The following is a 25000-nucleotide window of genomic DNA, read 5'->3' on the forward strand; positions in this document are numbered from 1 at the left end:
TACAAGTCCAGTTGTGTACAACATCTCTCTCTCTCTCTCTGTCTGCAGTGCGTGTGTCGGATGCAGGGGTGTACAGGGTGGGGACGGCTGTGTTTAACACTCGGAGAAATCTTAGTATTCCAGAAGTGTCACCCAATGCGACTGCTCACACACCAGCCAACACAGTGGAGGTAAACACACACACACTTAAATCCACATACACACACATTTGCACAAACATACACACATGTGCAAAAACACCAACTCCACACACACACACACACACACTGTTACTACACATTGTCTGTTTCCATGCCTGATTTGGTACTTCAACACAGATTCATTAATGCAGCCAAGCCAGCACTGACACTGAGGTGTGTAAAATGGGTCTGAGGCATTCATATCAGCAATGTACTCACTGCTGTGTGTGTGTGTGTGTGTGTGTGTGTGTGTGTGTGTGTGTGTGCGCATGTGTGTGTGCGCGTGTGTGTGTGTGTGTGCGTGTGCGTGTGTGTGCGCGCATGTGTGTGTGCGCGTGTGTGTGTGCGTGTGTGTGTGTGCGTGTGTGTGTGCGTGTGTGCGTGTGTGTGTGGGCGCTACAGATGTTTCTCTTCCCCACGTTGAGTTTCTCGACTGGCGGACGTCTCTCATCTCTGGAGCTGATCACACACACCCTGAGTTCACACACACAGGTGCGCTTCCAGCTGTATCGCCCACACTGCCAGCAGCCCGGACTCCACCTGCTTCTGCCAGGTAACACACACACACACACCTCACACCCCTTACAGACACACAGTCAGACACAGAGAGTGACAGACAGACACAGAGATCCACACAGAGAGTGACAGACAGACACAGAGATCCACACAGAGACTGACAGATAGACACAGAGATCCACACAGAGACAGTAAAAATGGACAACAAAAAGCATTTGGGTGTATCACTGGGATTATCACTGGGATTATCACTGGGCGTATCACTGGGATTATCACTGGGCGTATCACTGGGATTATCACTGGTCGTATCACTGGGTGTATCACTGGGCGTATCACTGGATGTATCACTGGGCGTATCACTGGGATTATCACTGGGCGTATCACTGAGCGTATCACTGGGATTATCACTGGGCATATCACTGGGCGTATCACTGGACGTATCACTGGGATTATCACTGGGCGTATCACTGGGCGTATCACTGGACGTATCACTGGGATTATCACTGGGCGTATCACTGGGCGTATCACTGGCTTTATCACTGGGCGTATCACTGGGCATATCACTGGGCGTATCACTGGGTGTATCACTGGGTGTATCACTGGGATTATCACTGGGATTATCACTGGGTGTATCACTGGGTGTATCACTGGGTGTATCACTGGGTGTATCACTGGGCGTATCACTGGTTGTTTTGCCTGTTGTGATGCAAAAAAAAATTAAAATTAAATTAAATCTTATTGCTAATTGAAACATTGTTTCCATTTATTTATTTTACATTTATTTAATTTTATGACATTTGTGTTTTTTTCTCAAAACTATGCAAACATGGTAACCAATAAGTAGATAAAACGTACACACAAACCAACACAGACTTTTGTAAAACACTTGTTGTTCAGAGGAAGGATTTATACAGACGCGTGGTCAGACTCACACAGAAGCGGTCACTCTGAAATCAAATCATAAACCTCTTCCGTGGTCAGTACACGAGCATAAAACCCAGCCAAACTGAGAGAGAGAGAGACAGAGAGAGAGAGAGAGAGGAGAGAGAGAGAGAGAGAGAGAGAGAGAGAGAGAGAGAGAGAGAGAGAGAGAGAGAGAGAGAGAGAGAGAGAGAGAGAGAGAGACAGAGAGAGAGAGAGAGAGAGAGAGAGAGACAGAGAGAGAGAGAGAGAGGAGAGAGAGAGAGAGAGAGAGAGAGAGAGAAATTAAGACACTTCCCTTTAGAACATGCCTGGCTTCCTGTCTCCACCTATCCTTTACCCAGAGGCCTTTGTACCTCATACATGTTTACTAGATGAGCCGAGAGTGAAAGAGAAAAGAACAGGGCAACAGGTGTCTTCATTTTTCAGGGAGAATGCCAGACGGCAAAGAGAAATGTGATTTGATTTAAAACATCTAAACAAGGGCTATGAAATGTAGAAATAAACAAGAAACAATAAGCAGAAAACAAGAGGAAGGAGAACAGTAAATAAAACGCAGCAGGTTGGTGACAGAGGCGGAGACAGAAAAGGAGCGTGTGTGTGTGTGTGTGTGTGTGACTGTGTGTGTGTGTGTGTGTGTGGGTGAGTGTGTGTGTGTGTGTGTGTGTGTGTGTATGTGTGTGTGTATGTGTGTGTGAGTGTGTGTGAGTGTGTGTATGTGTGTGTGTGAGTGTGAGTGTGTGTATGTGTGTATTTGTGTGTGTGTGTGTGCGTGTGAGTGTGTGAGTGAGTGTGTGTGTGTGTGTGTGTGTGTGTGTGTGTGTGTGTGAGTGTGTGTGTGTGTGAGTGTGTGTGCGTGTGAGTGTGTGTATGTGTGTGTGTGAGTGTGAGTGTGTGTATGTGTGTATTTGTGTGTGTGTGTGTGTGTGAGTGTGTGAGTGAGTGTGTGTGTGTGTGTGTGTGTGTGTATGTGTGTGTGGGTGGGTAACTCTGAGCTCATTTGGGCTTCGTTGTACTGTGTGTTCCTCTGTGGGTGCTGACCAGCTTTGAACATCGGGATCGTTAATTTCACAATCAAAGGCTTGGAGAAGTCCAGAATCCACCTTAGTCATCAAATGCTTCTCCTGCCTCCCTGGTCATCTTGCTCTCGTTCTCTCCCTCCCTCTCTCCTCCTCTCCTTCTCACTTCCACAGAACCCGTGTCGCCCCGCCAGCGACCGACAGCCTTATTTGTTGGGGTGTGATAGCAGGCTGCAGACTGCCCTGCGCTTCGTATTTACATACGTGGCACAGTCAGCAAATCAGCATAATTAAGCCGGAGCACAGTGCAGACCGTGCTGCGGACGTCCGTGCCAGGTCCAGCCGGATTCAGGGAGCCTTGAAATTGCACTCGCTGGTTTTTGTTCCGCGGTACAGCTCGCGTAACCTTCATGTGCAACCAGAGGTAGCTTTCCTCTGGCTGTGTTCTGAACTTACTGCTGGTTTATTGCAAACCAGCTGAAGTTACTGTTGGTGTCTTCAGCTGTGGCACGTCCTGGCAGGTCACATGATCATGCCATATGTGCACTGTGTCCTTTCTGTGACACACTTGGAAACATTCCATTCATCTTCTGCTTTTTTAAAATCCATTTTCCTATTGGGTTTTCGGGTCTTTGTAAGCTGAACTCTTACTAGTGTTGTGGGATGTCACTCTCTGCCAAGCAGGTCCTTGGTGTGCCTGATCCACTCCACACCCACTACCAAGCCACGGCTCTGTCGAGAACACCATCACCCAAACGCGTGTGTGTGTGTGTGTGTGTGTGTGTGCATGCAGGCTGGATAGATGAATAAAAGGTGTGATAGATAATATGGATAACTGACGATGAAAGAATAAAATACTGACAAATTTCACCTCTGACCTCCCTCCTAGGCTGCGGTGACCTCTGCACCCCGATAGCTGTGTGCCTGCCCCTTGGACTGCGACCCAATGACACCTCCACACCCAGCTCCTCCCCCTGGGGCCCATCCTGCCCCATACTTCACCAGTGGTGCCCCTTCACCCACTCCTGCCTGCCCCTGACCCACCCCTGCCAGTCTGGCTCTTGCCCCAACTGCTCAGGGGTGGAGGCTCTGCTCCCGGGCACTCTGCTGCCTCACTACAGCCTGGTAGGGGAGGCCGTGTTCACCATGGTACCCGGAGCCTCCTCGCACGTGCTGGTGAGCCGACCTTTCTGCCTGAACTTGGTTCAGATTTGGTTCAGACCGGTGAGGGGTAAGACGTCAGAGTCCCGCCACTCAGTAGACAACTGGAGGAGAAACTGAAGAAGTTGTTTATTACAAAGCACTTAGGAAAATCCTAGAAGTCCTGGGTAACTGTGAAAGATTTGGTCCTGTCTCTGTAGATGCCAAAATGGAGCATGAGACAGAGCAGTCAGGGCAGACTGCTAAGTGCTCCTCTGTCTAGTGGCCTTTCATTTCCAGCCGGGTGCTAATGACTGCAGACAGCCCTCCCCGTGTTCACGCCACCATCCACATTAAAAAAAACTCATTTGAGGCCGATGATAGCCAAACAGAACTGCGCTGCTCGCAGGGGGAAAGGAAGCCATTAGTGGGGAGATGTGAATTAGAAAACTTCAGAATACGGCAGTGCGGTCCTCTCTGCAGATGGAACGATGCGAGTTTTTGTAGTAGTTGTTGTTTTTTGTTTTTTTTTGCCCGAGGTCAAATTGATACTAATGAAATAAATTGTGCCTGGGTGTGGCTCTGCTCTGGTGTGTGTGTGTGTGTGTTTGTGTGTGTGGGAGTGAGTGTGTGTGTGTGTGTGTGTGGGTGGGTGGGTGTGCGTGCGTGCGTGCATGCGTGTGTGTGTGTTTGTGTGTGTGGGAGTGAGTGTGTGTATGTGTGGGTGGGTGTGGGTGTGTGGGAGTGTGTGTGTGCGTGTGTGTGTGCGTGTGGGTATGTTTGTGTGTACATGCGTGCGTGCGTGCGTGTGTGTATGTGTGTTTGTGTGTGTGGGAGTGAGTGTGTGTGTGTGTGTGTTTGTGTGTGGGTGTGTGTGTGTGCGCGTGTGTGTGTTTGTGTGTACGTGCATGCGTGCGTGTGTGTGTGTGTGTGTTTGCGTGTGTGGGAGTGAGTGTGTGTGTGTGTGTGTGTGTGGGTGTGTGGGTGTGTGTGTATGTGCGTGTGTTTGTGTGTACGTGCGTGCGTGTGTGTGTGTGTGTGTGTGTGTGTGTGTGTGTGTGTATGTGTGTGTGGGTTTGTGTGTGTGGGGGGGGTGTGTATGTGTGTGTGTGTGTGTGTGTGTGTGTGTGTGTGTGTGTGTGTGTATGTGTGTGTGGGTGGGTGTGTGGGAGTGCTTGTGTGCTTGCATGTGTGTTTTTGCTGTAAATGTTCCATAAGATTCCCATGTGGAGATAAATGTAATTAATTATAGTGACTATATTTTGTTATAAAGGTTTTTAGTTCCACACAAGATTAAAGAAGGACATGGCCACAGGTCTGGGTTCAGTTTGACATGCATGGTCACAGGTCTGAGCCAAGTTTGACATGCGTGGTCACAGGTCTGGGTTCAGTTTGAAAAGCATGGTCACAGGTCTGAGTTCAGTTTGACATGGATGGTCACAGGTCTGAGTCAAGTTTGACATGCGTGGTCACAGGTCTGGGTTCAGTTTGAAAAGCATGGTCACAGGTCTGAGTTCAGTTTGACATGCATGGTCACAGGTCTAGGCTCAGTTTGGCATGCAAGTAAGCTTCTGAGGAACTGCAAGTGTAGCAGACAGTAAGCACCACTGAGTGTTTTAAGATAATTTATAAAGATCAAGAAGTGAAATCAAACCACACTGCATTAAAAGTTTAATACCCCAAAAATCACGAAAACCTATCAAATTGTAAATCTTATCTAAGATTTACGTATGTGATGGTGGAGAATACTGCATTTATGACAGTTAGGTGTAGGCGGTATATGAGAGTAGGTGGTGGTGGACTCCTTTTAGAATAGAGTCCAATAAAACCGACTCCCTGTTGCTTTTGTTAACTGCGGTTCACACCCTGCTCTTGTTAAACGTTTCTTCCGTGGTTTTCACTTAGGTCCAGGAGGAGTTGGAAGACCTGCTCGTTGCCCCCGGGGACTTCATCGCCCTCCAACATGACGCCGGGCCCTCAGGCCTACTCAGCTGCTCGCCTGACCCTTCATCACCATGGAAACAGAGCTTCCTGCTCCAGAATCGCTCCAATTGGCTGGACCCTAACCAGACTCTAGAGGGGAGCAAAGCCGGCGATTGGATAAAAGAGTCGGCATGTCAGATCAGGGTTCTGTACGTCGGACAGAACCAAACCAAACTGCGGGGGCCGTTTCTCAAAGCTGGGCTGCCCCACCCAGGCAACTACAGTCTGGAAGTGACGTTGGACGATCCCGACTTTCCAGTTATTGCTTCCTGTCCAATACATGTCATCCCACCACTGGGCCTCGCTGTCGTCTATCCGACCATTCAGAACGGGACAGTTTATTTCTTACCCAATCAGACTTCGGTCCTGGTCAAAGTTTGCTCTGAAAACAATGCTGTGGTTGGCTGGCAGGGTAGCAATGTAACCGTCCCCTTCCAGCATTCCTGTCCACAGACACTGGTGCCTACAGTTGCTGACTGCAGAATGGCTGACCCAAACAATGACGTCCTCTTTGCCTGGCTGGACCTTCAGCCGGGCTCCATGCCTGGTCCGACCAGCATGGTGCTGCACGTCCGAAGTGAAGTGGCTGAGGCGGAGCTGGAGATCCAGGCCAGGGTGGAGGAGCCACTGCGAGGGCTACAGGTCAACCCTCATCCTGGACACAGAGTGCTGATGGCGTCCGTAGTGGTAAGAAATACTTCCGCGCTACCTCCAATGGTGGAGCAGATATAGTAGTTTGGAGTCATTTGTAGTGTGGTTGGAATAGTTTGTATTGTGGTTGAAGTAGTTTTTAGTGTGGTTGGAGTAGATTCTGTAGTGTGGATGGAGTAGTTTGTAGTGTGGTTGGAGTAGATTGTATTGTGGTTGGAGTAGTTTTTAGTGTGGTTGGAGTAGTTTGTAGTGTGGTTGGAGTAGATTGTATTGTGGTTGGAGTAGTTTTTAGTGTGGTTGGAGTAGATTCTATAGTGTGGATGGAGTAGTTTGTAGTGTGGTTGGAGTAGATTGTATTGTGGTTGGAGTAGTTTTTAGTGTGGTTGGAGTAGATTCTGTAGTGTGGTTGGAGTAGTTTGTAGTGTGGTTGGAGTAGATTGTAATGTGGTTGGACTAGTTTGTAGTGTTATTGGAGTAATTTGTATTGTTGTTGGAGGAGTTTGTAATGTGGTTAGAGTAGTTTGTAGTGTTATTGGAGTAATTTGTATTGTTGTTGGAGGAGTTTGTAATGTGGTTGGAGTAGTTTGTAATGTGGTTGAAGGAGTTTGTAGTGTGGTTGGCATGTAATTATACTGTATGTTCTGTATTGTCTAGAAGTGTGGTGTGTGTGGTGATCTACGTAGGGTCAGCTACTCCATAAAGTTTCTGCTCATTTATGGAGGTGTGTAAAGGCAGTGCTGTCAGCTGATTGGGTTCTTTGGCCCTGCTGCTCGTGTTGATTGATTGGCTAATTGGGTTCTTTGGCCTTGCTGCTCATGTTGATTGATCAGCTGATTGGGTTCTTTGGCCTTGCTGCTCATGTTGATTGATCGGCTGATTGGGTTCTTTGGCCCTGCTGCTCGTGTTGATTGATCGGCTGATTGGGTTCTTTGGCCCTGCTGCTCATGTTGATTGATAGGTTGATTGGGTTCTTTGGCCCTGCTGCTCATGTTGATTGATCGGCTGATTGGGTTCTTTGGCCCTGCTGCTCGTGTTGATTGATCGGCTGATTGGGTTCTTTGGCCCTGCTGCTCGTGTTGATTGATCGGCTGATTGGGTTCTTTGGCCCTGCTGCTCGTGTTGATTGATCGGCTGATTGGGTTCTTTGGCCCTGCTGCTCGTGTTGATTGATCGGCTGATTGGGTTCTTCTTTGGTTGGTGACGCGCCTCATCTCCCTGTTCCTCATTACTGCAGTGCAGGTTCATGGCTGCTTCATGAGTGTAACTGGGAATCTGTTCCCATTCAGTCAGCTAATTATGTGAAGCACTGGATCTATCGCTCTCTCATGCTGTCTCTCCCTCTCAGAGCTACACTGCATTTGTCGAGGGAGGAACCGAGCCCACTTTCCAGTGGACGGTGGACGATAAGCCGTACTTCACCTACTACAACACTGTGCTCAACATCATCTACCAGAACGCGGCTGTCTACAAACTCACAGTGAGACTGGGCTTCTTCTGCTACCGTCTCGCTGACAAACTGTCAGTTTAAAATGAGGGCAGTGAGGTGGAATCCAAAGCATTAATGTCACTGAGCAATTGTGAAAGGTTCAAGAATAGAACGTCTTTGCTTTAAATGTTGGGTTTTTTAAAGTTTTTGAGCTATTAAAAACTGTTGCTCATCATGACTGTTCTAACTGTTGCTCATCATGAAGTTTTCAATGCTGTTTTTGAAAAAAGCCCAAAAACGTTTAGAAGCTGACTTTGTGTCTGCAAGTTCATCTAAAGTAGAAAGAAAGTGTCAGCACTGTCAATGGATCTCATGACCTGTGTCTGGTTTCCTAGGTAACAGCCAAAAACCATGTGAGCAGCCTTAAAGAGGATTTCAACGTGACCGTGGACAGAATGAACCCCATGGGTGAGATCACAGTGAGGTCTCCAGAGATCGTAACGCAGGGGCTTGCCCAGACCCTGTCCGCCTCCCTGGAGGTGGACCCCTCAGTGGACGCCACGTTCCGGTGGGTTCAGTGACCCCGAGACCCCTTTTCAAAAGGCAGATTGTTAGATCTTAGGGACTGTCACTGTGTGCTTTTGAATTTTTCCATTCTTTTTGCCACTAGCAACACCCTACAGACACTGCACAATACATTGTTCTATAATTGCTACTGCAGTATTGACCTTTAAAGTACCGACATTACAGTAAGTTGCAGTTTGCAAACAGACCTTGTAACAAATATTTCTTTGAGTGTGTGTGCTCAAATATTTCTTTGTGTCATGATCAGTCCCTCCCGGGTTCCGTGTTCCCTGTTGTCTTGTGTTTTTTAGTTCCATGCCATAGTTTCGTTTTCTCTGCCCCTCCTTTGATTTTCCACACCTGTCCCTCGTTTCTAGTATTAAGTTTATGTATTTAAACCCTTTCTGGATCCCAGTGGTTGGCTGTTCATTGAATGTGTTTCATTGTGGTTGTTTCTTGAAACTCCGCTCCAAAGCCTTTATTTTTGTTAGCCTGTCTTTTCCCGTTTGTCCTCGCTCTTCTCCGCACGTGCGTCCGCCTCCTTCCCGCTCACCGTTACACTTTGAGTGTGCATGCTCTGAGTAGCTGGCAAATCTGTGACATTCCAGATAATTACTCCTAAAGGATTATGGAATTTACATTAAATAACAAACACCAATTGTAGTTAAAACAATGCAGATCAATCTTTAACCACCAGTGTGTTCCTCATACCATACATGGCCAAACGTACTACTAACAGGTGTGTAAAGTCAAGCACAAATCCATACCATCTACATAGACAAAGGTGTGCAGTAGAATGTGTCGTACTGAAGAGCTCCACTCTCATTGGATGCCACTGTTGCCACCAATCAGGCAGGACGTTTCTGCCCTGCTTGATCTGCCCTGGTCAACTGGAAGTGTCCAGGAGGGACCAACCCTGAGCAGGGGAAGGGTAGGTCAGGCAAACTCACAGAGCAGGGCCAGTGAGCGCTGAAATGTGTGTTGGGAGCTTCACCAGATGGGTTTCCATGGCTGAGCAGCTACACGCAAGCTTTGCACAGTGCGCAATAGCAAACGACGGCTGGAGGGGCGTGCAATGTGCCGCCACCGGATCCCGGAGCCGTGGAAATGGTCACTTTGGATAATGAACTGCGTTTCACGACAGATGGAAGAATGCGGTTTTGGCAGATGCCCGCAGAACTGGAATGCACAGTGGCACCAGAGAGGACTGGTGAAGGAGGGATGATGATGGGGGTGGTCTGGGGTCGCTTCAGGGCTGTGCCCTTGTGCTTTGACATGGAGGTATGTGGAGGAACTCCAGAGGGCTGCAGCGACCTTTGGGACGAATTGGAACATCTTTTGTGAACTAGGCCTCCTCATCCAACATCCGCGCCTCACCTCACACATGCTCGTTTGACTGAATGGACACAAATCCCCACAGTTACACACTAAAATCTTGTGTGAAGCCTCCCCAGAAGGGTCAGAATCAGAATCAGGACACACCAGAAATTTGGATCCGGCTGACGATAACTCTCAATACAGGCAATATACATACAAAACACAATATACAGACGATGTAATTGACAACAATATGCGATATACATAAAGTATACATCAGTATGCATTTTAGTGAGGTTGTGCACTATTGTAGGTGTGAGGCAGCGTGTTATGGCTATCAGAGGAAAGAGAAACTGCGACATGGCAGATGGAACCAGTCATCTGTTTATGAGGTTGATGACACCAGGGAAGAAACTGCTTCCGTGTCTAGATGTTTTAGCATACGTGGTTCTCTAGCGCCCTCCGGAGGGAATGAGCCGAGCGAGGTCGTGTCCAAGGGTGTGGAGTGTCTGTCCCCAGCCTCACCTGCTGGTGATCCACAGACAGATGGCAGGGAATACAGGGAGCTGGGAGAGTTTCCAGGAGAGGGCTTCTGGAATGATGGAACGATGGGATGATGGTGTTGCACGTCAAGCTGAAGTCCACAAACCGGATCCACACACCATGTCCAGGGGGATATTATTTATGTACATGATTTTGAAATATGTCCAACAAGGCTATATGATGGTATATGGTGGTCAGTTGTCCACATATTTTTGGCCATATATTGTAGAGCTTTTGTTTGACATCAAAATGACTTTAGATGTTGCTTTGAAATCTGAGCCCACGAACTGAGATGTCATATCAGGAATACAGTGCTGTCTTTTGCAAAAGTTATTTGAGAACTGACAGTTTACATTTAGCTTTTCTGCTTAATATGAGACTAGTCTGTCTTCAACATGTGGTTTGAGATTTCCTCATAGTAGAGAAAATCTTCAAAAGAAGATCAAATGCTGTTTTGTGGGAAGTTATCTTCGAGCTAAAGCCTTCGTTCCACATATTACCCACAAGCCTGTGTATATATGAGTCAAACAAAAGAATGTATTTGAATATTTTATACATATAAGATCATGGAGTAGACTGTAGCTGTGATATCTGATTTATGTATGATAATTATTAGATGTATTATTATCATAGAGTGTCAGGCAGGACTTTCCAGCACAGTTGATTGTAAGAATGTGTTGCTTACACTTATATGTTGTAGAAAAACCCAAGAAGCACATTCTTACTCTGACAAACAGACAACTTTGGTTTCTCTGTCTTTGACCTCCCACATAATGTACACTGACCCTCAGCCTCTGCAGGTAGCACTGTGCACCACTGCTCTGCCTTTACAGCCTGTGCTTACTGAGGACTGCTGACCAGAGGTTTCCCCATACTGTCACCAAGCACGGCTTCCAAATGTTCCATCTTGTCCGCCTGTTCTCTCTCTCTCTCTCTCTCTCTCACTCACTCACTCACTCTCTCTCTTACTCTCTCTCTCTCTCTCTCTCTCTCTCTTACTCTCTCTGTGGCACTCTCTCTCTCTTACTCTCTGTCTCTCTCTCTCTCTCTCTGTCCCTCGCACTCACTCTCTCTCTCACTCTGTCCCTCTCTCTCTCTCACTCTCTCTCTCTCACTCTCTGTCTCTCTCTCTCTCTCTCTCTCTCTCTCTCTCTCTCTCTCTTACTCTCTCTGTGGCACTCTCTCTCTCTTACTCTCTGTCTCTCTCTCTCTCTCTCTCTGTCCCTCGCACTCACTCTCTCTCTCTCACTCTCTGTCCCTCTCTCTCTCTCACTCTCTCTCTCTCACTCTCTGTCTCTCTCTCTCTCTCTCTCTCTCTCTCTCTTACTCTCTGTCCCTCTCTCTCTCTCTCACTCTCTGTCCCTCTCTCTCTCTCTCTCTCTCTCTTACTCTCTGTCCCTCTCTCTCTCTCTCTCTCTCTCTCACTCTCTGTCCCTCTCTCTCTCTCTCACTCACTCTCTCTCTCACTCTCTGTGCCTCTCTCTCTCTCTCTTTCTCTGTCACACCCTCTCTCTTTTCTTCTGACTGCTTCCAAAAATCTCTGCTGCTACTTTTATTTGAACACTTTCAACTTCTCATAAGTCCTGTAGCCCAGACGACTCTTTATCCTCCAATCGGAGGCTACGCAGCTGCCAGTCTCAGCGATAGCGAGCGTCTGAGAGAGATGACATATGGGGTCATATCTAGACAGTTGGAATCGTGTCTCACACTCCTTTGGGTCTTCTCTCTTCTGTTCCCTCCCTATTTCTGTGTCCAACAAGACACTTCTTTCTCTCGTTTGTTTCTCTGCTCCTACGATTTGATGTCATTATACTTATTTTTTATTCTTTTGTAAACTGAATCAAGTTGAAAATTGGAAACTGGAAGAATTAAGCATGTTATATTTGTCTGCAATGTCAGCTGGCAATAGTGTAAGTTTGAGCTTTGTGTTTGCATGCACATGTGTGTGTGCGCGCGCATGTGTGTGTGCGCGCGTGTGTGTGTGTGCGCGCGTGTGTGTGTGTGTGTGCACGGTCATTCTTTTTAATCCCTCTCAATTATGGGTTGTTTTTTTTTTTAGCTGGTCATTTGGAGATGGAGGTGAGGAGATGCACCACTTTAAGCCACGCTACGAGGACCAGAGTTCTGAGCCCTTTAAGAAGCATTTAATTCTGCAGCATGATGTCAAATACATCTACAGCCAGCCAGGTAAAGGGCCCACTGACATCAATGATATGGAACAGACTGGGCCAGTCCAGACTTCAACTCCCCCAGTTCTTTTACAGATATTAGTCATGTGGTGTATTTGATCTCCTCTTCTGTTTTTGCAGGAAAATATACTCTCGAGGTCAATGTCTCCAACCACTATGAAAACAGAAGCCACAAAGTTGACGTGTACGTCTTCAGCATTTTAACGCTAGTAGAGATCCAGACTGATCCCGAGCTTCTGCAGGTCGGAAAGGCGGCTGCGTTTGAGGCCCATCCTCTTCCGTCCCCTTACGGAATCATCTACACATGGGACTTTGGGGACAACTCCAGCCTGCAGCAAGGCCACAAGGGCAGAGTCCAACACGCATACGCACGCCGCGGTCCCCATACAGTCTGTGTGAATGTGAACAACACCGTCAGCAGCTTGAGCAGTTGCAAAGACCTGATGGTATATGAGGATATTGAAGGTTTGGACGTGCCATCGAGTGCCCCCACAGAGCTCAACACCCCTACAGTTGTCATGGCTACTTTGGAAACAGGAAACAATGTCAGCTGGAGGTTTGATATGGGTGACGGGACTGTGCTCACGGGCGTGGAACCAAGGGTGGAGCATGTGTATGTAAAAGATGGAAACTACACGGTCAACATAACTGCAGCTAATGCCATCAGCTCAAGATGGGTGACAATACACGTTCAAGTGTTTGTGCTGCAGGTGTTGTGGTTGGAGCCTGTGGGATGCGTTCAGGAAAAAACTGACATCAGCTTCCATGCTCACGTCTCAGGAAATGCCTCCTCTCACCAATACGTGTGGAGTTTTGGGGACGGAACTACCAATGAAACTCACTACGGAACCGCTAGCATTACTCACTCTTATTATAGCAGTGGAAAATACCATCTTTCCCTGCTCATGTCCAGCAGTGCAAACAAGGCTAATTTCTTCAACTGGATCTGCGTTCAACCTGTCATCACCAACGTGACTCTAGTGTCCTCAAACGGACACATCAGACTCGGAGAGGAAAACAGTTTTACTGTAACTGCCCTTCCAATGTTTGACTACACCTACCTATGGGACTTTGGGACCAGTGACTCTGGTTATCCCATTCAAGGCAGTGACACAATAGTTTTCACATACAAGAGCCCAGGACTGTATCTGGTAACTGTAACAGTCCTTAATAACATTTCCTACAGCAACAGCACAGTCCAGGTCGAGGTGCACCAACCCGTGGGCTGTCTGCTGATACAGCACAATGGAACCCGAGGCAACAACCTGGCCGTGAAGCAGAACTACAGCTTCCTGTCATCTTCAGACTCAGCTAACGTTGTCTACATTTGGGACTTTGGAGATGGCTCTGTCCTCCCAGGACAGAACGTGACACACGGCTACAATACCTCAGGGACCTTTAACATCCGCCTGAGGGGTAAGAATGAAGTAAGCGAAAATAAAAGCGAAATCACCGTAACTGTTCTAGCGCCAATTCAGGGACTGTCGGTCAATGCCAGCCATGTCAATGTCCACTTGAACGACTCAGTCCACTTCTTGGCCCACCTTGACCAAGGAGATAAGGTGCTATATTCATGGATCCTGTGTGACCGCTGTACCTCCATTCCAGGATCAAAAACAATGTTTTACACTTTCCGCTCAGTTGGGACATTTAATGTGATTGTGACTGCCGAAAATCACATCAGCGTTGCTCAGGCTAGTATCTTTATATTCGTCCAGCGGGAGCTGGAGGGCTTGCAGATTGTGTCCGATGAGCTTGGGGAAGGGTGCTGTTTTGCAACCAGCCACGTTCTTCACCTGCAAGCTTCAGTAAAAGAGGGCACTAACATGTCTTTTAGCTGGAACCTTTTGAGGGAACATGAGAACACTGCTACTCTTAATCTCACAGGCAAAACCATAGACCTCAATTATTCTACTCCTGGTCCCTGCGAGGTCATCCTGAAGGCCACCAACTTGCTTGGCCAATTAACCGTTAACCGCACAATTGATTTTCTGGAAGCTGTCGGAAAGCTGGTCCTTAAGGCTGTCCCCAACCCCACCCCTGTCAACAGCTCCATAAACATGACAGTGTTCGCAACTATTGGCAGCGATCTGCAATATAGATGGCGGGCCAATGGTGATCTTTTGCCATTTAGCACCCCTTCTATCTCGCATGTTTTTGACAGCTCGGGGCTGAAGCAGGTAGTTATTGAGGTCTCCAACAGAGTTAACACAGAGACCGCGTCAGTATCAGTCAGTGTGCAGGAGCCAGTATTAGGTGTAACATTCACCACAACCAATGTAACAGAGCAGAACTTTGTCGCCAGTGGGGTCAATGTATCTTTACATGGTAATGTGCAAATGGGATCTAATGTCTCATGGATTTGGCTTTTACCAAGTGGAGCAATCTCAAGCCAGCAGTATACATCCTATATATTCCCATTGCCCGGAACCTTCGCAATCACGTTGAATGCATCCAATGACATCAGTAGTGAAGTGCTGTCACGGGAATTTACTGTGCAAGACCGAATTCAGGGCCTGGAGTTTAAGGCCAGCACGAAGAGCGCGGCAGTTGGTGAGAATGTGGAATTCACCATTTCTGTGTCCTCTGGTACATCTGTCACTTACATCCTGAGCATCAGTGGTGATGTAACACTGAACCCCAACATGACATATGTGCACCAGTTTAACAGAGTGGACAGCTATTACGTCAATCTCACTGCCTGCAACCAGATAAGTGTGGAACGGAGGAACCTCCACATCAATGTGCAGGAGCGTATTTCAAAGCTAACCATCTTGCACTGCTGCGAAGACGCCATACCTGTGGGTGTTCCCAGGACATTTGAGGCTCACATAGAGACAGGCAACCCTGTGGCATACCTATGGACCTTCGACCTGCATCGCGGAGTCAAGACAACTAAGCTTGATGTGAGAGTGACCTACATACCTGAGGAACCTGGTTCCCTGACCATCATCGTGAGTGCTTTTAATGGCCTGAGCGTTCAAAATGAGACCAAGGTTGTTCTCGTTCAGAATATTTTACGATCTGCCACACTAGAGGTGCAACCTCAGGACACTTTCATAAACAAGACCGTCACCTTCCATGCAGGAGTTTCTCCACACTGCAGCTCTCTCAATTACAACTGGAACTTTGGGGATGGAACCTCTAGCAACAGCACTCCACCTGCAACTCATGTCTATTCTCTGCCTGGCCAATATGTAGCCCAGGTGAACATCAGTAACCGGGTTAGCTGGGTTATGGCACAGTTTAAAGTAAACATACGTGTACTAGAGTGTGATGAGCCAGACGTTCAGGTGGTCCAAGCTCCAAGGATGGCCATCTGGCGTTCTAAAGCAGCGCTGGTGGAAGCAAGAGTGAATTTGAAAGGCTGTGCTCGCTATGGCGCAGAATATCTCTGGGAAATCTTTTCTACACCTCACTGCCAGGATGTTGAAAATGGTTCGCCTCCACCCCCAAAAGTCCGGCTTCCCATCGAAGTCGATGTCCGAAGGCTCCAGCTGTCACTTCCCAAGATGTCACTCCTGGCCAAAAACTACACCTTAATCTTCTCCCTGTCCTACAAGGGAGTGCCTCTAAGGAAAGCAGCCTGTCTTCATCTGTCGGTGATGTCTGCCAAGTTGGTGCCAATCATTGAGGGTGGCACTTACCGTGTCTGGTCGAAAACCCAAGACCTGCAGCTGAGTGCGGAGCAGTCCTACGACCCCAACCTTGACCCAGAGAGTCAGACCCTACTCAACTACCACTGGGAATGCGTGAACACCTCAAAGGTGAGAATTGTCAGAACCCACAGCTCTGCATTTTGCTGATATGAGTGAGATGAAGTTAGTGAAAATGTTTGAAATTTGTTCAAAACTGAATTTTGAATTAGATTGTTGGAATCAAATTTTTACTTGTCTTGAATTATAAAACTGAATTTTGGATTGAACCTAACTGGACTCTCGGGATGAAATTCACATTAGTAATTTTTGCTGAATATACCAAGAACCTTTTCCACTGTGGAATAAGAGCCTGTGCCAATCTGACTGTGAAGTTGTTGTGGGATGTACAGGAATTCATTGTAGTCTGGTGAATATCACCCTTTACATTGCCTAATCTTATGCGAACTGTCAGTGATTCAAATGAGCCATAACATGTCAAATGTTCCTCTGAGCTGTAATCCTGCAGGCTCGTCCTCTGTGGTCGTTAAAGCCCAACTGTTTTCTCTCTCCTTTCTCCCCTGTGCTCAGCGAGAGCTCTCACGCTGCTGCTCGGCTCGTCCGCTCGCTTTTTTTTGTTTTTTGTTTTGTTTTCCCTTCTTAAGTAACAAGATTGCTGAGCGTGTGCGTTCCATCTCCAACAGCCGCCCAGGCAGTGGGTTTTAGCGTGTGTCGGATGTATTGCTGTGAAGGCTAAACAGTGTGGGAGTGTGAAACGAGAGAGAGCCTGTTTCTTTGTGTGGATCAGTACAAACATCCCAAAACACCCCCAAATAGAAATGGGCTCTTCAGGTAATTTGTTAAATGAGTTCCAGTGATTGGCATGCCATTGGACAGTGTTGTACAGTGTTGTACCATTGGGAAAGTTTGAGGGATTGTTTGATTAAGACTGATGGATTACTGTGTGCCAGTAAAGTTGTGTGTGTGTGTGTGTGTGTGTGTGTGTGACACCAAAGCAATTCAGATATCAGTATGAAGAACAAAGTGTGATCTCTCATGGTGTGGCCATTCTGTCAGCTTGTACTGCATTTCAGGGCCATAGATTGTGAGATAGTTGAGATGGTGGAGTTGGTGGGTTGATGGAGATGGTGGAGATGATGGAGATGTTGGAGATGGTGGAGTTGATGGAGATGGTGGCCAGGAAGGATGGCTCCTGAGCTCCAAATCCAGAAGGGTTAAATAAAAAAAAGCACACATACACACACACACACACACACACACACACACACACACACACACACACACAAAGGGCAGGAGGGTTGTCTAAAATGGAGATGTGATAAAATGGATAAAGGAAAATAAGATGAAGATGACAGGAAAGTTGAATAACGAGGGGAAATGCCTCGTTTTCGACGATCCCAGGCACTTGGAGCGTTCTGTGACTTCTCTACTCAGATGGATAAAGGAGATGGAATTCCTGGAGCCAGCAGGCGGGTGCCTGTCGAGCTCCAGCATGGGTGGGAACCTAGAGAAAACAGGAAATGGCTGATCCATCAAGGGTGGGCCGAGAACGTTTAGGATACAGCTCCCAGAAGGGAGAGGAAAGATTTCCCTTGGTGTGGCGCACAGTTTGAGTGATGGAGGTCTGAACTGGGATCTGTCCTGACCTGGAAGGCCAGAGCTCGGAAGAGAGGGCGGGTCTGGGTGTCTGCGGCGGCCTTCTATCTGGGGTCACGGGTCGCAGATTGTCTAAATATTTTGCTGATTTCCCGGCTAAAACACAACCGAATCCGTTCGTGAAAGGCTTGATCATTATGTAATGATTATGTAAAAATGACTTAGTAGGATAATTAAAAGAATCAAAAGTTTTAAAATGTAAACATGCTAAATTCTAAGAAAAGGCATGATGTACAGATAGAAAGTAATGAAAAACAAAAAGAGCTCGTGTGCGGGTAATAATGAACTGACAACGCACTTTTGTAAGTCGCTCTGGATAAGCGCATCTACCAAATGCCAAAAATGTAAATGAAAATGTAAACAGGTACAAGGAAAATTCAGGTTTAGTCCCACACACCAGTGTTCTCAGTAATAAAGGTACTGTAGTGCCCCTAGTGGTTGCACTACAATTTTTTTGTCAACCTGCGATCACCTGGGGACACCTGCTATTGTGCTATTGTAATTGCAGTAGTGTTGTTTGAACATCATATCACTTCCAATATTTAATTAAAGACATTTAATTTCTTTGTTCTCTCTCTCTCTCTCTTTTAAGGGAGTCTCTCACTGCTCTACTCTGAACTTCGGCCTGGGCCCGTGGGGGCCTGTGCTCGGTATCTCTGGATCAGAGCTGGAGGTGGATGTTGAGTACACCTTCCGTTTGACCGTCAGCAAAGAGCGCATGCCCCCTGAATCCACCCTGCAGAAGGTGAGTTCTGATTGGTTACTAGTATCACTGTTGGAAAGAGATCGACTCTGATTGGTTGATTTAATGGTGAAAAATGTCCTGCTGGGTACTAAAGAAGCTGGTCTAAGGTAGTGTCCTTACACACACACACAAAATGAACCATAGTGTCGGGCCTTTAGCAGGTGATGTATGCTGAGACTACACCCGATGAGGAGCGTGTCTTTTCTATCAGATCTCTCCTCTTCTACCCATCGCTCTGTGCTACTGGGAGAGCGAAGGCCAGCTCGCTAAATCTCTTTAATTTACGTGTTTGATATTTCTCACTCACGCCGCCCTTAATCTGTCATTTTATTATTTTCCTTTCAGAGAGAGGGAACAGAAATGCTAGTCTGACAGGCAGTTTGAATGCCAGGCTCATAAAAGGCATTTGAATGGTCATGAATGCCATTTGAGTGCTTACGAATGGCACTCGAATGCCAAAATGAACACACTGCCAACTCTCCAAACTGAATGTCTGAATGCTCTCCCAATTTTTCCCTTCAGTTGTTTTTTTTCCTCTCAACATTCTTTGCTCTTATTCTGAGACGAACAACCAACACACACTCCAGCGTAATCTTTTCCTTTCTCAAATCCCCCAGCACATTCCAACTACACGTCACCCCTTCGGCATTTACCTACCATCACATTCACTGACAAAAATGAAATTAAAACTTAATAATAAAGACGCTTGACTGCCCTCGTCTTTTAGATTACGAATGCAAGTTTAAGCGAAATCGAACATGGAGGGAAAATGGCTTTTCTCCTCTGACCTTTTGGAAGTCAAATATCAAAGCTCAGGCCTGTGAGCAAGTTTGTGCGATAATCTCATTTAGTATAAAATGGAGGGATGGACAAGTGGTAATTGGTGGGTGGAGGTGCAGGTGGGTGGAGGTGGGTGCAGGTCTTGGATCCTCCTCTTCCACCCCCTGCAGGCCCTCAGTTGTTGTTTACCCCTTTTATGGCTTTGTTCTGCCCTGTCTCCAGAGTGTTCTAATGGAGCAAACCTTTCCCAGGTGCCCCGGGCACCACCAGGGGACCACGGGGGACTGCGTGGGTTTAATAAGCTGTCCAAAAGAAAGATGAAATTTCATCAAAGAAATCTGTGCAGCTCGGGTCCAGTGGCAACTAAAAAACTGATTCGCATTCTCGTTAGTCATTCATGAAGCTTCTCCATCCCACCTAAAGTAGGTGTTTGCATAACGAATATGACAGGGTTGCTAATGCACCATGAATCGAAGTCAGCACAATGGACAGGTGCCACACAGCGGAGCTTTAAAAAAAGAGCGTCGTTTGTCGGTAGTGATGCAGGAAGACATAGCAGTGAAGGTGCGCCATGCCTCACCAGATGTGTCACTGTCCTCTTGATGTCCGCTCATCTGTTCTCCTCTTCATCATCATCTCCCTCTCTCCTGCCTCGTCATCGCCCTTATGCCACGTTTTCTGACTCAGACAGACCAGGGAGGAGTTGTGTCAGGCAACAGAGCGAATTTTCAATCTGACCTGATCCACCGTCTTCCTCGTGCCTCTCTTTGCTCTCGATCTGTGCTTTTCTGCCCCCTCCCCGCTGCACACACATTCTGAATTTGTTTTTTTCTTTGTAGACCAAAGGAAAGTTGGAAAGAAACTGCTCCCATTCTTACCTCTCTAATTATGCTGTCCTATCAGGGACAGAGAGGCTCATCTGATGTAATATTCTCAGTGGGTTATTTTTGCATCCTAATCTTTGGCTCCCAGTCACCAGGGTAGTGTGGTAGTGACAGTAGTGATGGACTCCTTATTTCCACTCTCTGTCTCTAACAGTAATGTTCCCTGACATTTACATGTCTGAACTCTCTGATTTAATTCAGTTCTGTCCAGAATCTGCTTTATCGCCTCGAACGAGGTTCTTATAATATTATCTAAGCAACTACACTGCTGTGCCAAAAGTCATGGGACAGGGACTAATGTCATGTAGGATCCCCTGTAGCTCTGCAAAGCGCAGCAACTGGATGTGGCATGGATTCCTTAAGTGGAAGGAAGCCGTCTGGAGGGATGAGTCATGCTGTCTGGATAGACACCCACAGCTCTGTGGTATTTGTGGGTGCAGGATCTCAGGTGCAAATGGGCCTCTCCTCCTCATCCATAAATGCTCGATCCATCTTCACATCCAGGGTCCACCTCACAAGCCCCGATGAGGCGCTGTGTCCAGTGTCGTGGCGTAAACAGGGCTACTCTGGTGGGTCTTCTGCACCCATATGTCATAGAAGCTAAAGAACGCTGCACCGACCTGTGGGAGATGAGTGTGGGTCTCCTGCACTGAGTGTGGAAGTGATTTCTTTGTTCATATGGACAGTGCTAGCCAGGAGTGTCACATGCCCGCACAACTTCAGAAATGGAATGCCCCATCCGTACTGCACCCACTATCCTGCTTCATTTGAACTCTAGTACATCGTCTTGCCCTGAGCACACTGGCCAGTGTTCAACCTCACTCACAAGATAACACCTCCCAACTTACACCGGTGCGTGTGTTCTCAAGCCGTCCCCTGAAGTAACGCCACTTCATAATCAGTTTACATACTGCTGTCCCATGACCTTTGGCATGTCGGTGTTTAAGAAGGAGGCAAATATAATGCTGTGAGCCCTATTGTAACAAACCGGGCTTTAACAATTCAGTTATGGGATATTTTACGCCAGTTTCAGTCTCCTGTCTCTAAAGTTCTTGAGATGGTTGTTGCCACCTAGCTGCATGCCTTTCTGAACTCCAATAAACTTTTGGAACATTTTCAGTTGGGTTTGGCTGCCACCACATCACTGAGACGGCTCCGGTCTATGTTTTAAATGACCATTTGCTATCTTCTGATTCTCGTTCAGCATCTGGTCTTCTCCTTCTTTACCTTACCACAGCCTTCAACACAAGCTAGTCGTAATGTTCTCCTTTCTCAACTTTCCACTATTAGCCTTACTGAAACTGTGCTATCCTGGTTTAGATCATATTTACCAGATAGGTGTCAATTTGTATCTACTGGGAGTCACATATCTAACACAGATCCTGTTCCTCAGGGTGTTCCCCAAGGCTCTGTTCTTGGCCCTTTATTGTTTATAATTTACATCCTGCCCTTGGAAAGATTATCTGTTATGAGAGTTTCAAATTTTCACTGCTTTGCTAATGATTTCCAAATCATTTCCACCTCCCACACTGGTTTCCTGGATTTGGGAGTTTAAACTATTGGTTAAGCACTAACATTCTAATACTAAATGCCAAGAAAATTTATTATCACCGTTACCAAGTGAGCAACCTGAGCTTACAGAACATGTAGTCTGATCTGAACATATAGTCTGCTAATTTTCAAACTAAAATTTCATTATTACCGTAAGTCGTTTATACCATCAGTTATCATCCTCTGCTTTTTCAGGAGATAACGGGGGTGTGCAAATCGAGTAGCCACTCCCATCTGTCATTTACGCTGTTATTTCTCATCCCGTGTGAACCTCTCAAATGTTACAGACATCCTGTAGTAAAATTATATTACTCCACCTCCCCATGTAAAACCAATTCCGTCCGGGCAGGGTGTAAGACGGCATTTTTCCATCTTTGCAATATTGCTTGTCTCTGCTTTTCTGTCAAAACGCAGACATCGTGGCGCATCCCATCTCGGTTAGACTACTGCAACTCTCTGTTCTACGGTTTACCATCTACAGCTCTCCACTTCCTTCAGTACACTGAAGACTCTGCAGCTGGAGCACCAACACCCTTCCCCCATGAACCCTGTAGCAGCTACACTGGTTGCAGAGCATGTGCACTGTAAAATGCTGCTGCGTCGCCTTCCTCTGGCCCATCTTCCCCTGCTACCCTTCCCACGCGTCCCATCTCAGAACTAAGCTCCGGCGACTCTGGCGTGCCGGCTGTTCCCAGGTTCAGGCTCTCGTCTGCGCATGGCAGGTCTGTTAGCGTTCCTGCCCCTACGCTCGGGGGGGCACTCGCCCCTGCACTCCGCACCCACCGGTCAGGCGTAACGCTCTCTTATCTTTCCTCAGAACGCTTTTTCACTCCTCCATTTCTACGTCTTCTTCACGGCTTTGTTCCCTTCTTGTGACAGGTGCTATATGACTGTAACTGATTGTTGTTATCACCATAAATCTCTCTCCCTCTCTCACGGCCAGGTGCTGGTTAAGAGTGGCCGTATTCCTATAGTCTCTCTGGAGTGTGTGTCTTGTAAGGCTCAGTCCCGTTATGAGATCAGCCAGAACTCCTATGTCTACCTTACTGGCACCTGCAGCAACTGCCAAGGTTCCTACAGAGGGGTAAGGAGCTTCCCGGTAACGCAAACACAAACACTGATTGGTCCAACCATCTGCCACGCACCACGAAAGGATTTCGTAATTGGAGGTTATGGTATCACCGTGTGCTAGAGACCAGGTTCTAAAAAATATATCTACATGTATATTAGAGATGCAGAATATTTTATCAATGCATGATTTGCCTTCCCATTATCAAACCATAATTCCACCAACAGACTCACGAGATGCAGACCTCTCTCTCAGTGAAGACAGACATTTATTCAAGCACAGCGAATCACTACGATTTATGGCACTCACGTAAAACCAACAGTGCAGCGGGCTATAAACGATACATAAACACGAAAGCAAAACCCAAACACGAACGCTGACGTTAACAACTTTGTTGACGTACATAGCTTTGTTGAACCACAAGGCTGTCGGCATTTATCGGATTTGAGATAATAAAGGGGTGTGGTAGACAAAGTGACCGTCACTGTGAAACGGGTCAACACAGACAACACCACGTGCACTTGGTGGGCCGTACCACGTGATAAGTGCGAAGGGGAGCGTACCCCGACACGCACATTGTGCCATAACAGCTGTGAGAATATGTTTGTGATTACTCAAAATAATGAAATTCATATGATGGCAGTCTAAGCTGTAGAGAATTTTACCACACAGGGCAATAACTGAAAAACTTTGTCATGTCTATCTGTCCCTGTTGTGTTTAAAAAGCATCCCTCACAGAACTTTGTGGGACATTCTACCCAAGCAATTTGGGTTACAGTTCATATAAAGTGTAAGCCTCATGGAATCCTGGATGGTGTATTGGACTGTACTGATATCATGTCTTCCATAGGAAAGTTAGTAATGGCACTATGACCTTATTAGTCTCGGGGGAAGTGGAGAAGCTCTCAAAATGGGTCACCGTTCCACCTCAAAATGATGAGGAGGGTCAGCAACATTTGATGAGGCGATGACAGACACACACATACATCATCTCTCAGACTCTTTCACTCTGCCCTGATCTCTGCTCTTTTCCACTGTGTGTAAATGTTTAGTTGAATGATGTCACGACCCCAAAATATAAAGAGACACGAAAGCCTGAGAGGGCGTAAGGAAGGAATGATGTCATCACCTCTCTGGTTAGCTGTCTACTCGGGGATAGTACGCACACACGCACGCATACACACACGCAGGCATACATGCACGCACACACGCACGCATGCACGCACGCACACATGCACGCACACACACACGCACGCATACACCCACGCATGCATACACACATGCACACACATGCACGCACGCATGCATACACGCACGCACGCATGCATACACGCATGCACGCACGCATGCACGCACACATGCACACACACGCACGCATACACGCACACACATGCACGCACGCATACACACACGCACACACATGCATGCACGCATACACACACGCGCACGCACGCATGCACGCATGAACACACACGCACGCATACACGCACGCACGCATGCACGCTTACACACACACACACATGCACGCACGCAAGCAGTTGAGCTGTTTACATTTCCTTGTCTTTAGTAGTTTTTAGAACATTTAACACCACAAACTGGTCCTGGACCTGCAGAGTTATTCTTTATAAAGAATATTTCCTGATCTGCTCTGGGAGCGCGAACCCTCAAAGCTTCAGAAGCGAACACCGTAATATCATTCAGGAGTATAAAGAAACGTCTTAAAGACTAAAAGAGAAACACTTTACGCACAGTGGATGTCTGTAATTCTCCGTCACGCGCTGATGGTGACGATGACGACGATGACGATGTGTGCGGGTGCCGTGTTCTTCCCCCAGCGCTGGACGGCGGTGAACCTTCGGGCCGAGCCGCTGGTGCTGGACCTGAACACCACAACCACAGGGCAGGACAGCATGCACCTGGTGCTGCGCAGGGGGGCGCTACGCGACGGCGACTCCTACGTCTTCAGCCTGCACGTCACCGATGACAGCATGGAGGCGGAGGGCGTGGCCTACATCGAGCTGCGGCCCAACCTGCCGCCGGCGGGCGGGGCTTGCTCGCTGCGTGCAGACAGGGAGGGGCCAGTGGTGCGTACCCTGCTGGAGAGGGTTCACTTCAATTGTACAGGTAAGAGAGGCGGGGCCAGGGCGGGGCCAAGGGGCGGGGCTTGACTGGTGATGTGAGGGAATGAGCTTGCTGGAATAGCATAGGATG

At 47.4% G+C, this 25000-nt stretch overlaps 1 protein-coding gene across 3 annotated transcripts in view; it reads left to right on the plus strand.

Annotated features, from left to right (window-relative positions):
* pkd1a (polycystic kidney disease 1a) overlaps positions 1 to 25000 on the plus strand; it is a 99897-nt gene that overhangs the window by 46267 nt on the left and 28630 nt on the right. For all 3 annotated transcript variants that reach the window (XM_035534595.2, XM_081701165.1, XM_081701166.1), the window contains 11 exons: positions 49 to 170; positions 582 to 732; positions 3525 to 3811; positions 5681 to 6445; positions 7755 to 7886; positions 8231 to 8403; positions 12319 to 12446; positions 12569 to 16215; positions 18353 to 18505; positions 22664 to 22804; positions 24625 to 24913. In XM_035534595.2, coding sequence (XP_035390488.1) covers positions 49 to 170; positions 582 to 732; positions 3525 to 3811; positions 5681 to 6445; positions 7755 to 7886; positions 8231 to 8403; positions 12319 to 12446; positions 12569 to 16215; positions 18353 to 18505; positions 22664 to 22804; positions 24625 to 24913 — 5988 coding nt within the window. The remainder of the gene's footprint in view (positions 1 to 48; positions 171 to 581; positions 733 to 3524; positions 3812 to 5680; positions 6446 to 7754; positions 7887 to 8230; positions 8404 to 12318; positions 12447 to 12568; positions 16216 to 18352; positions 18506 to 22663; positions 22805 to 24624; positions 24914 to 25000) is intronic.

This window comes from Electrophorus electricus, chromosome 18, assembly GCF_041902795.1.
Source record: "Electrophorus electricus isolate QZ-2024a chromosome 18, ASM4190279v1, whole genome shotgun sequence".
In the NCBI taxonomy this organism is placed as follows: Eukaryota; Metazoa; Chordata; class Actinopteri; order Gymnotiformes; family Gymnotidae; genus Electrophorus; species Electrophorus electricus.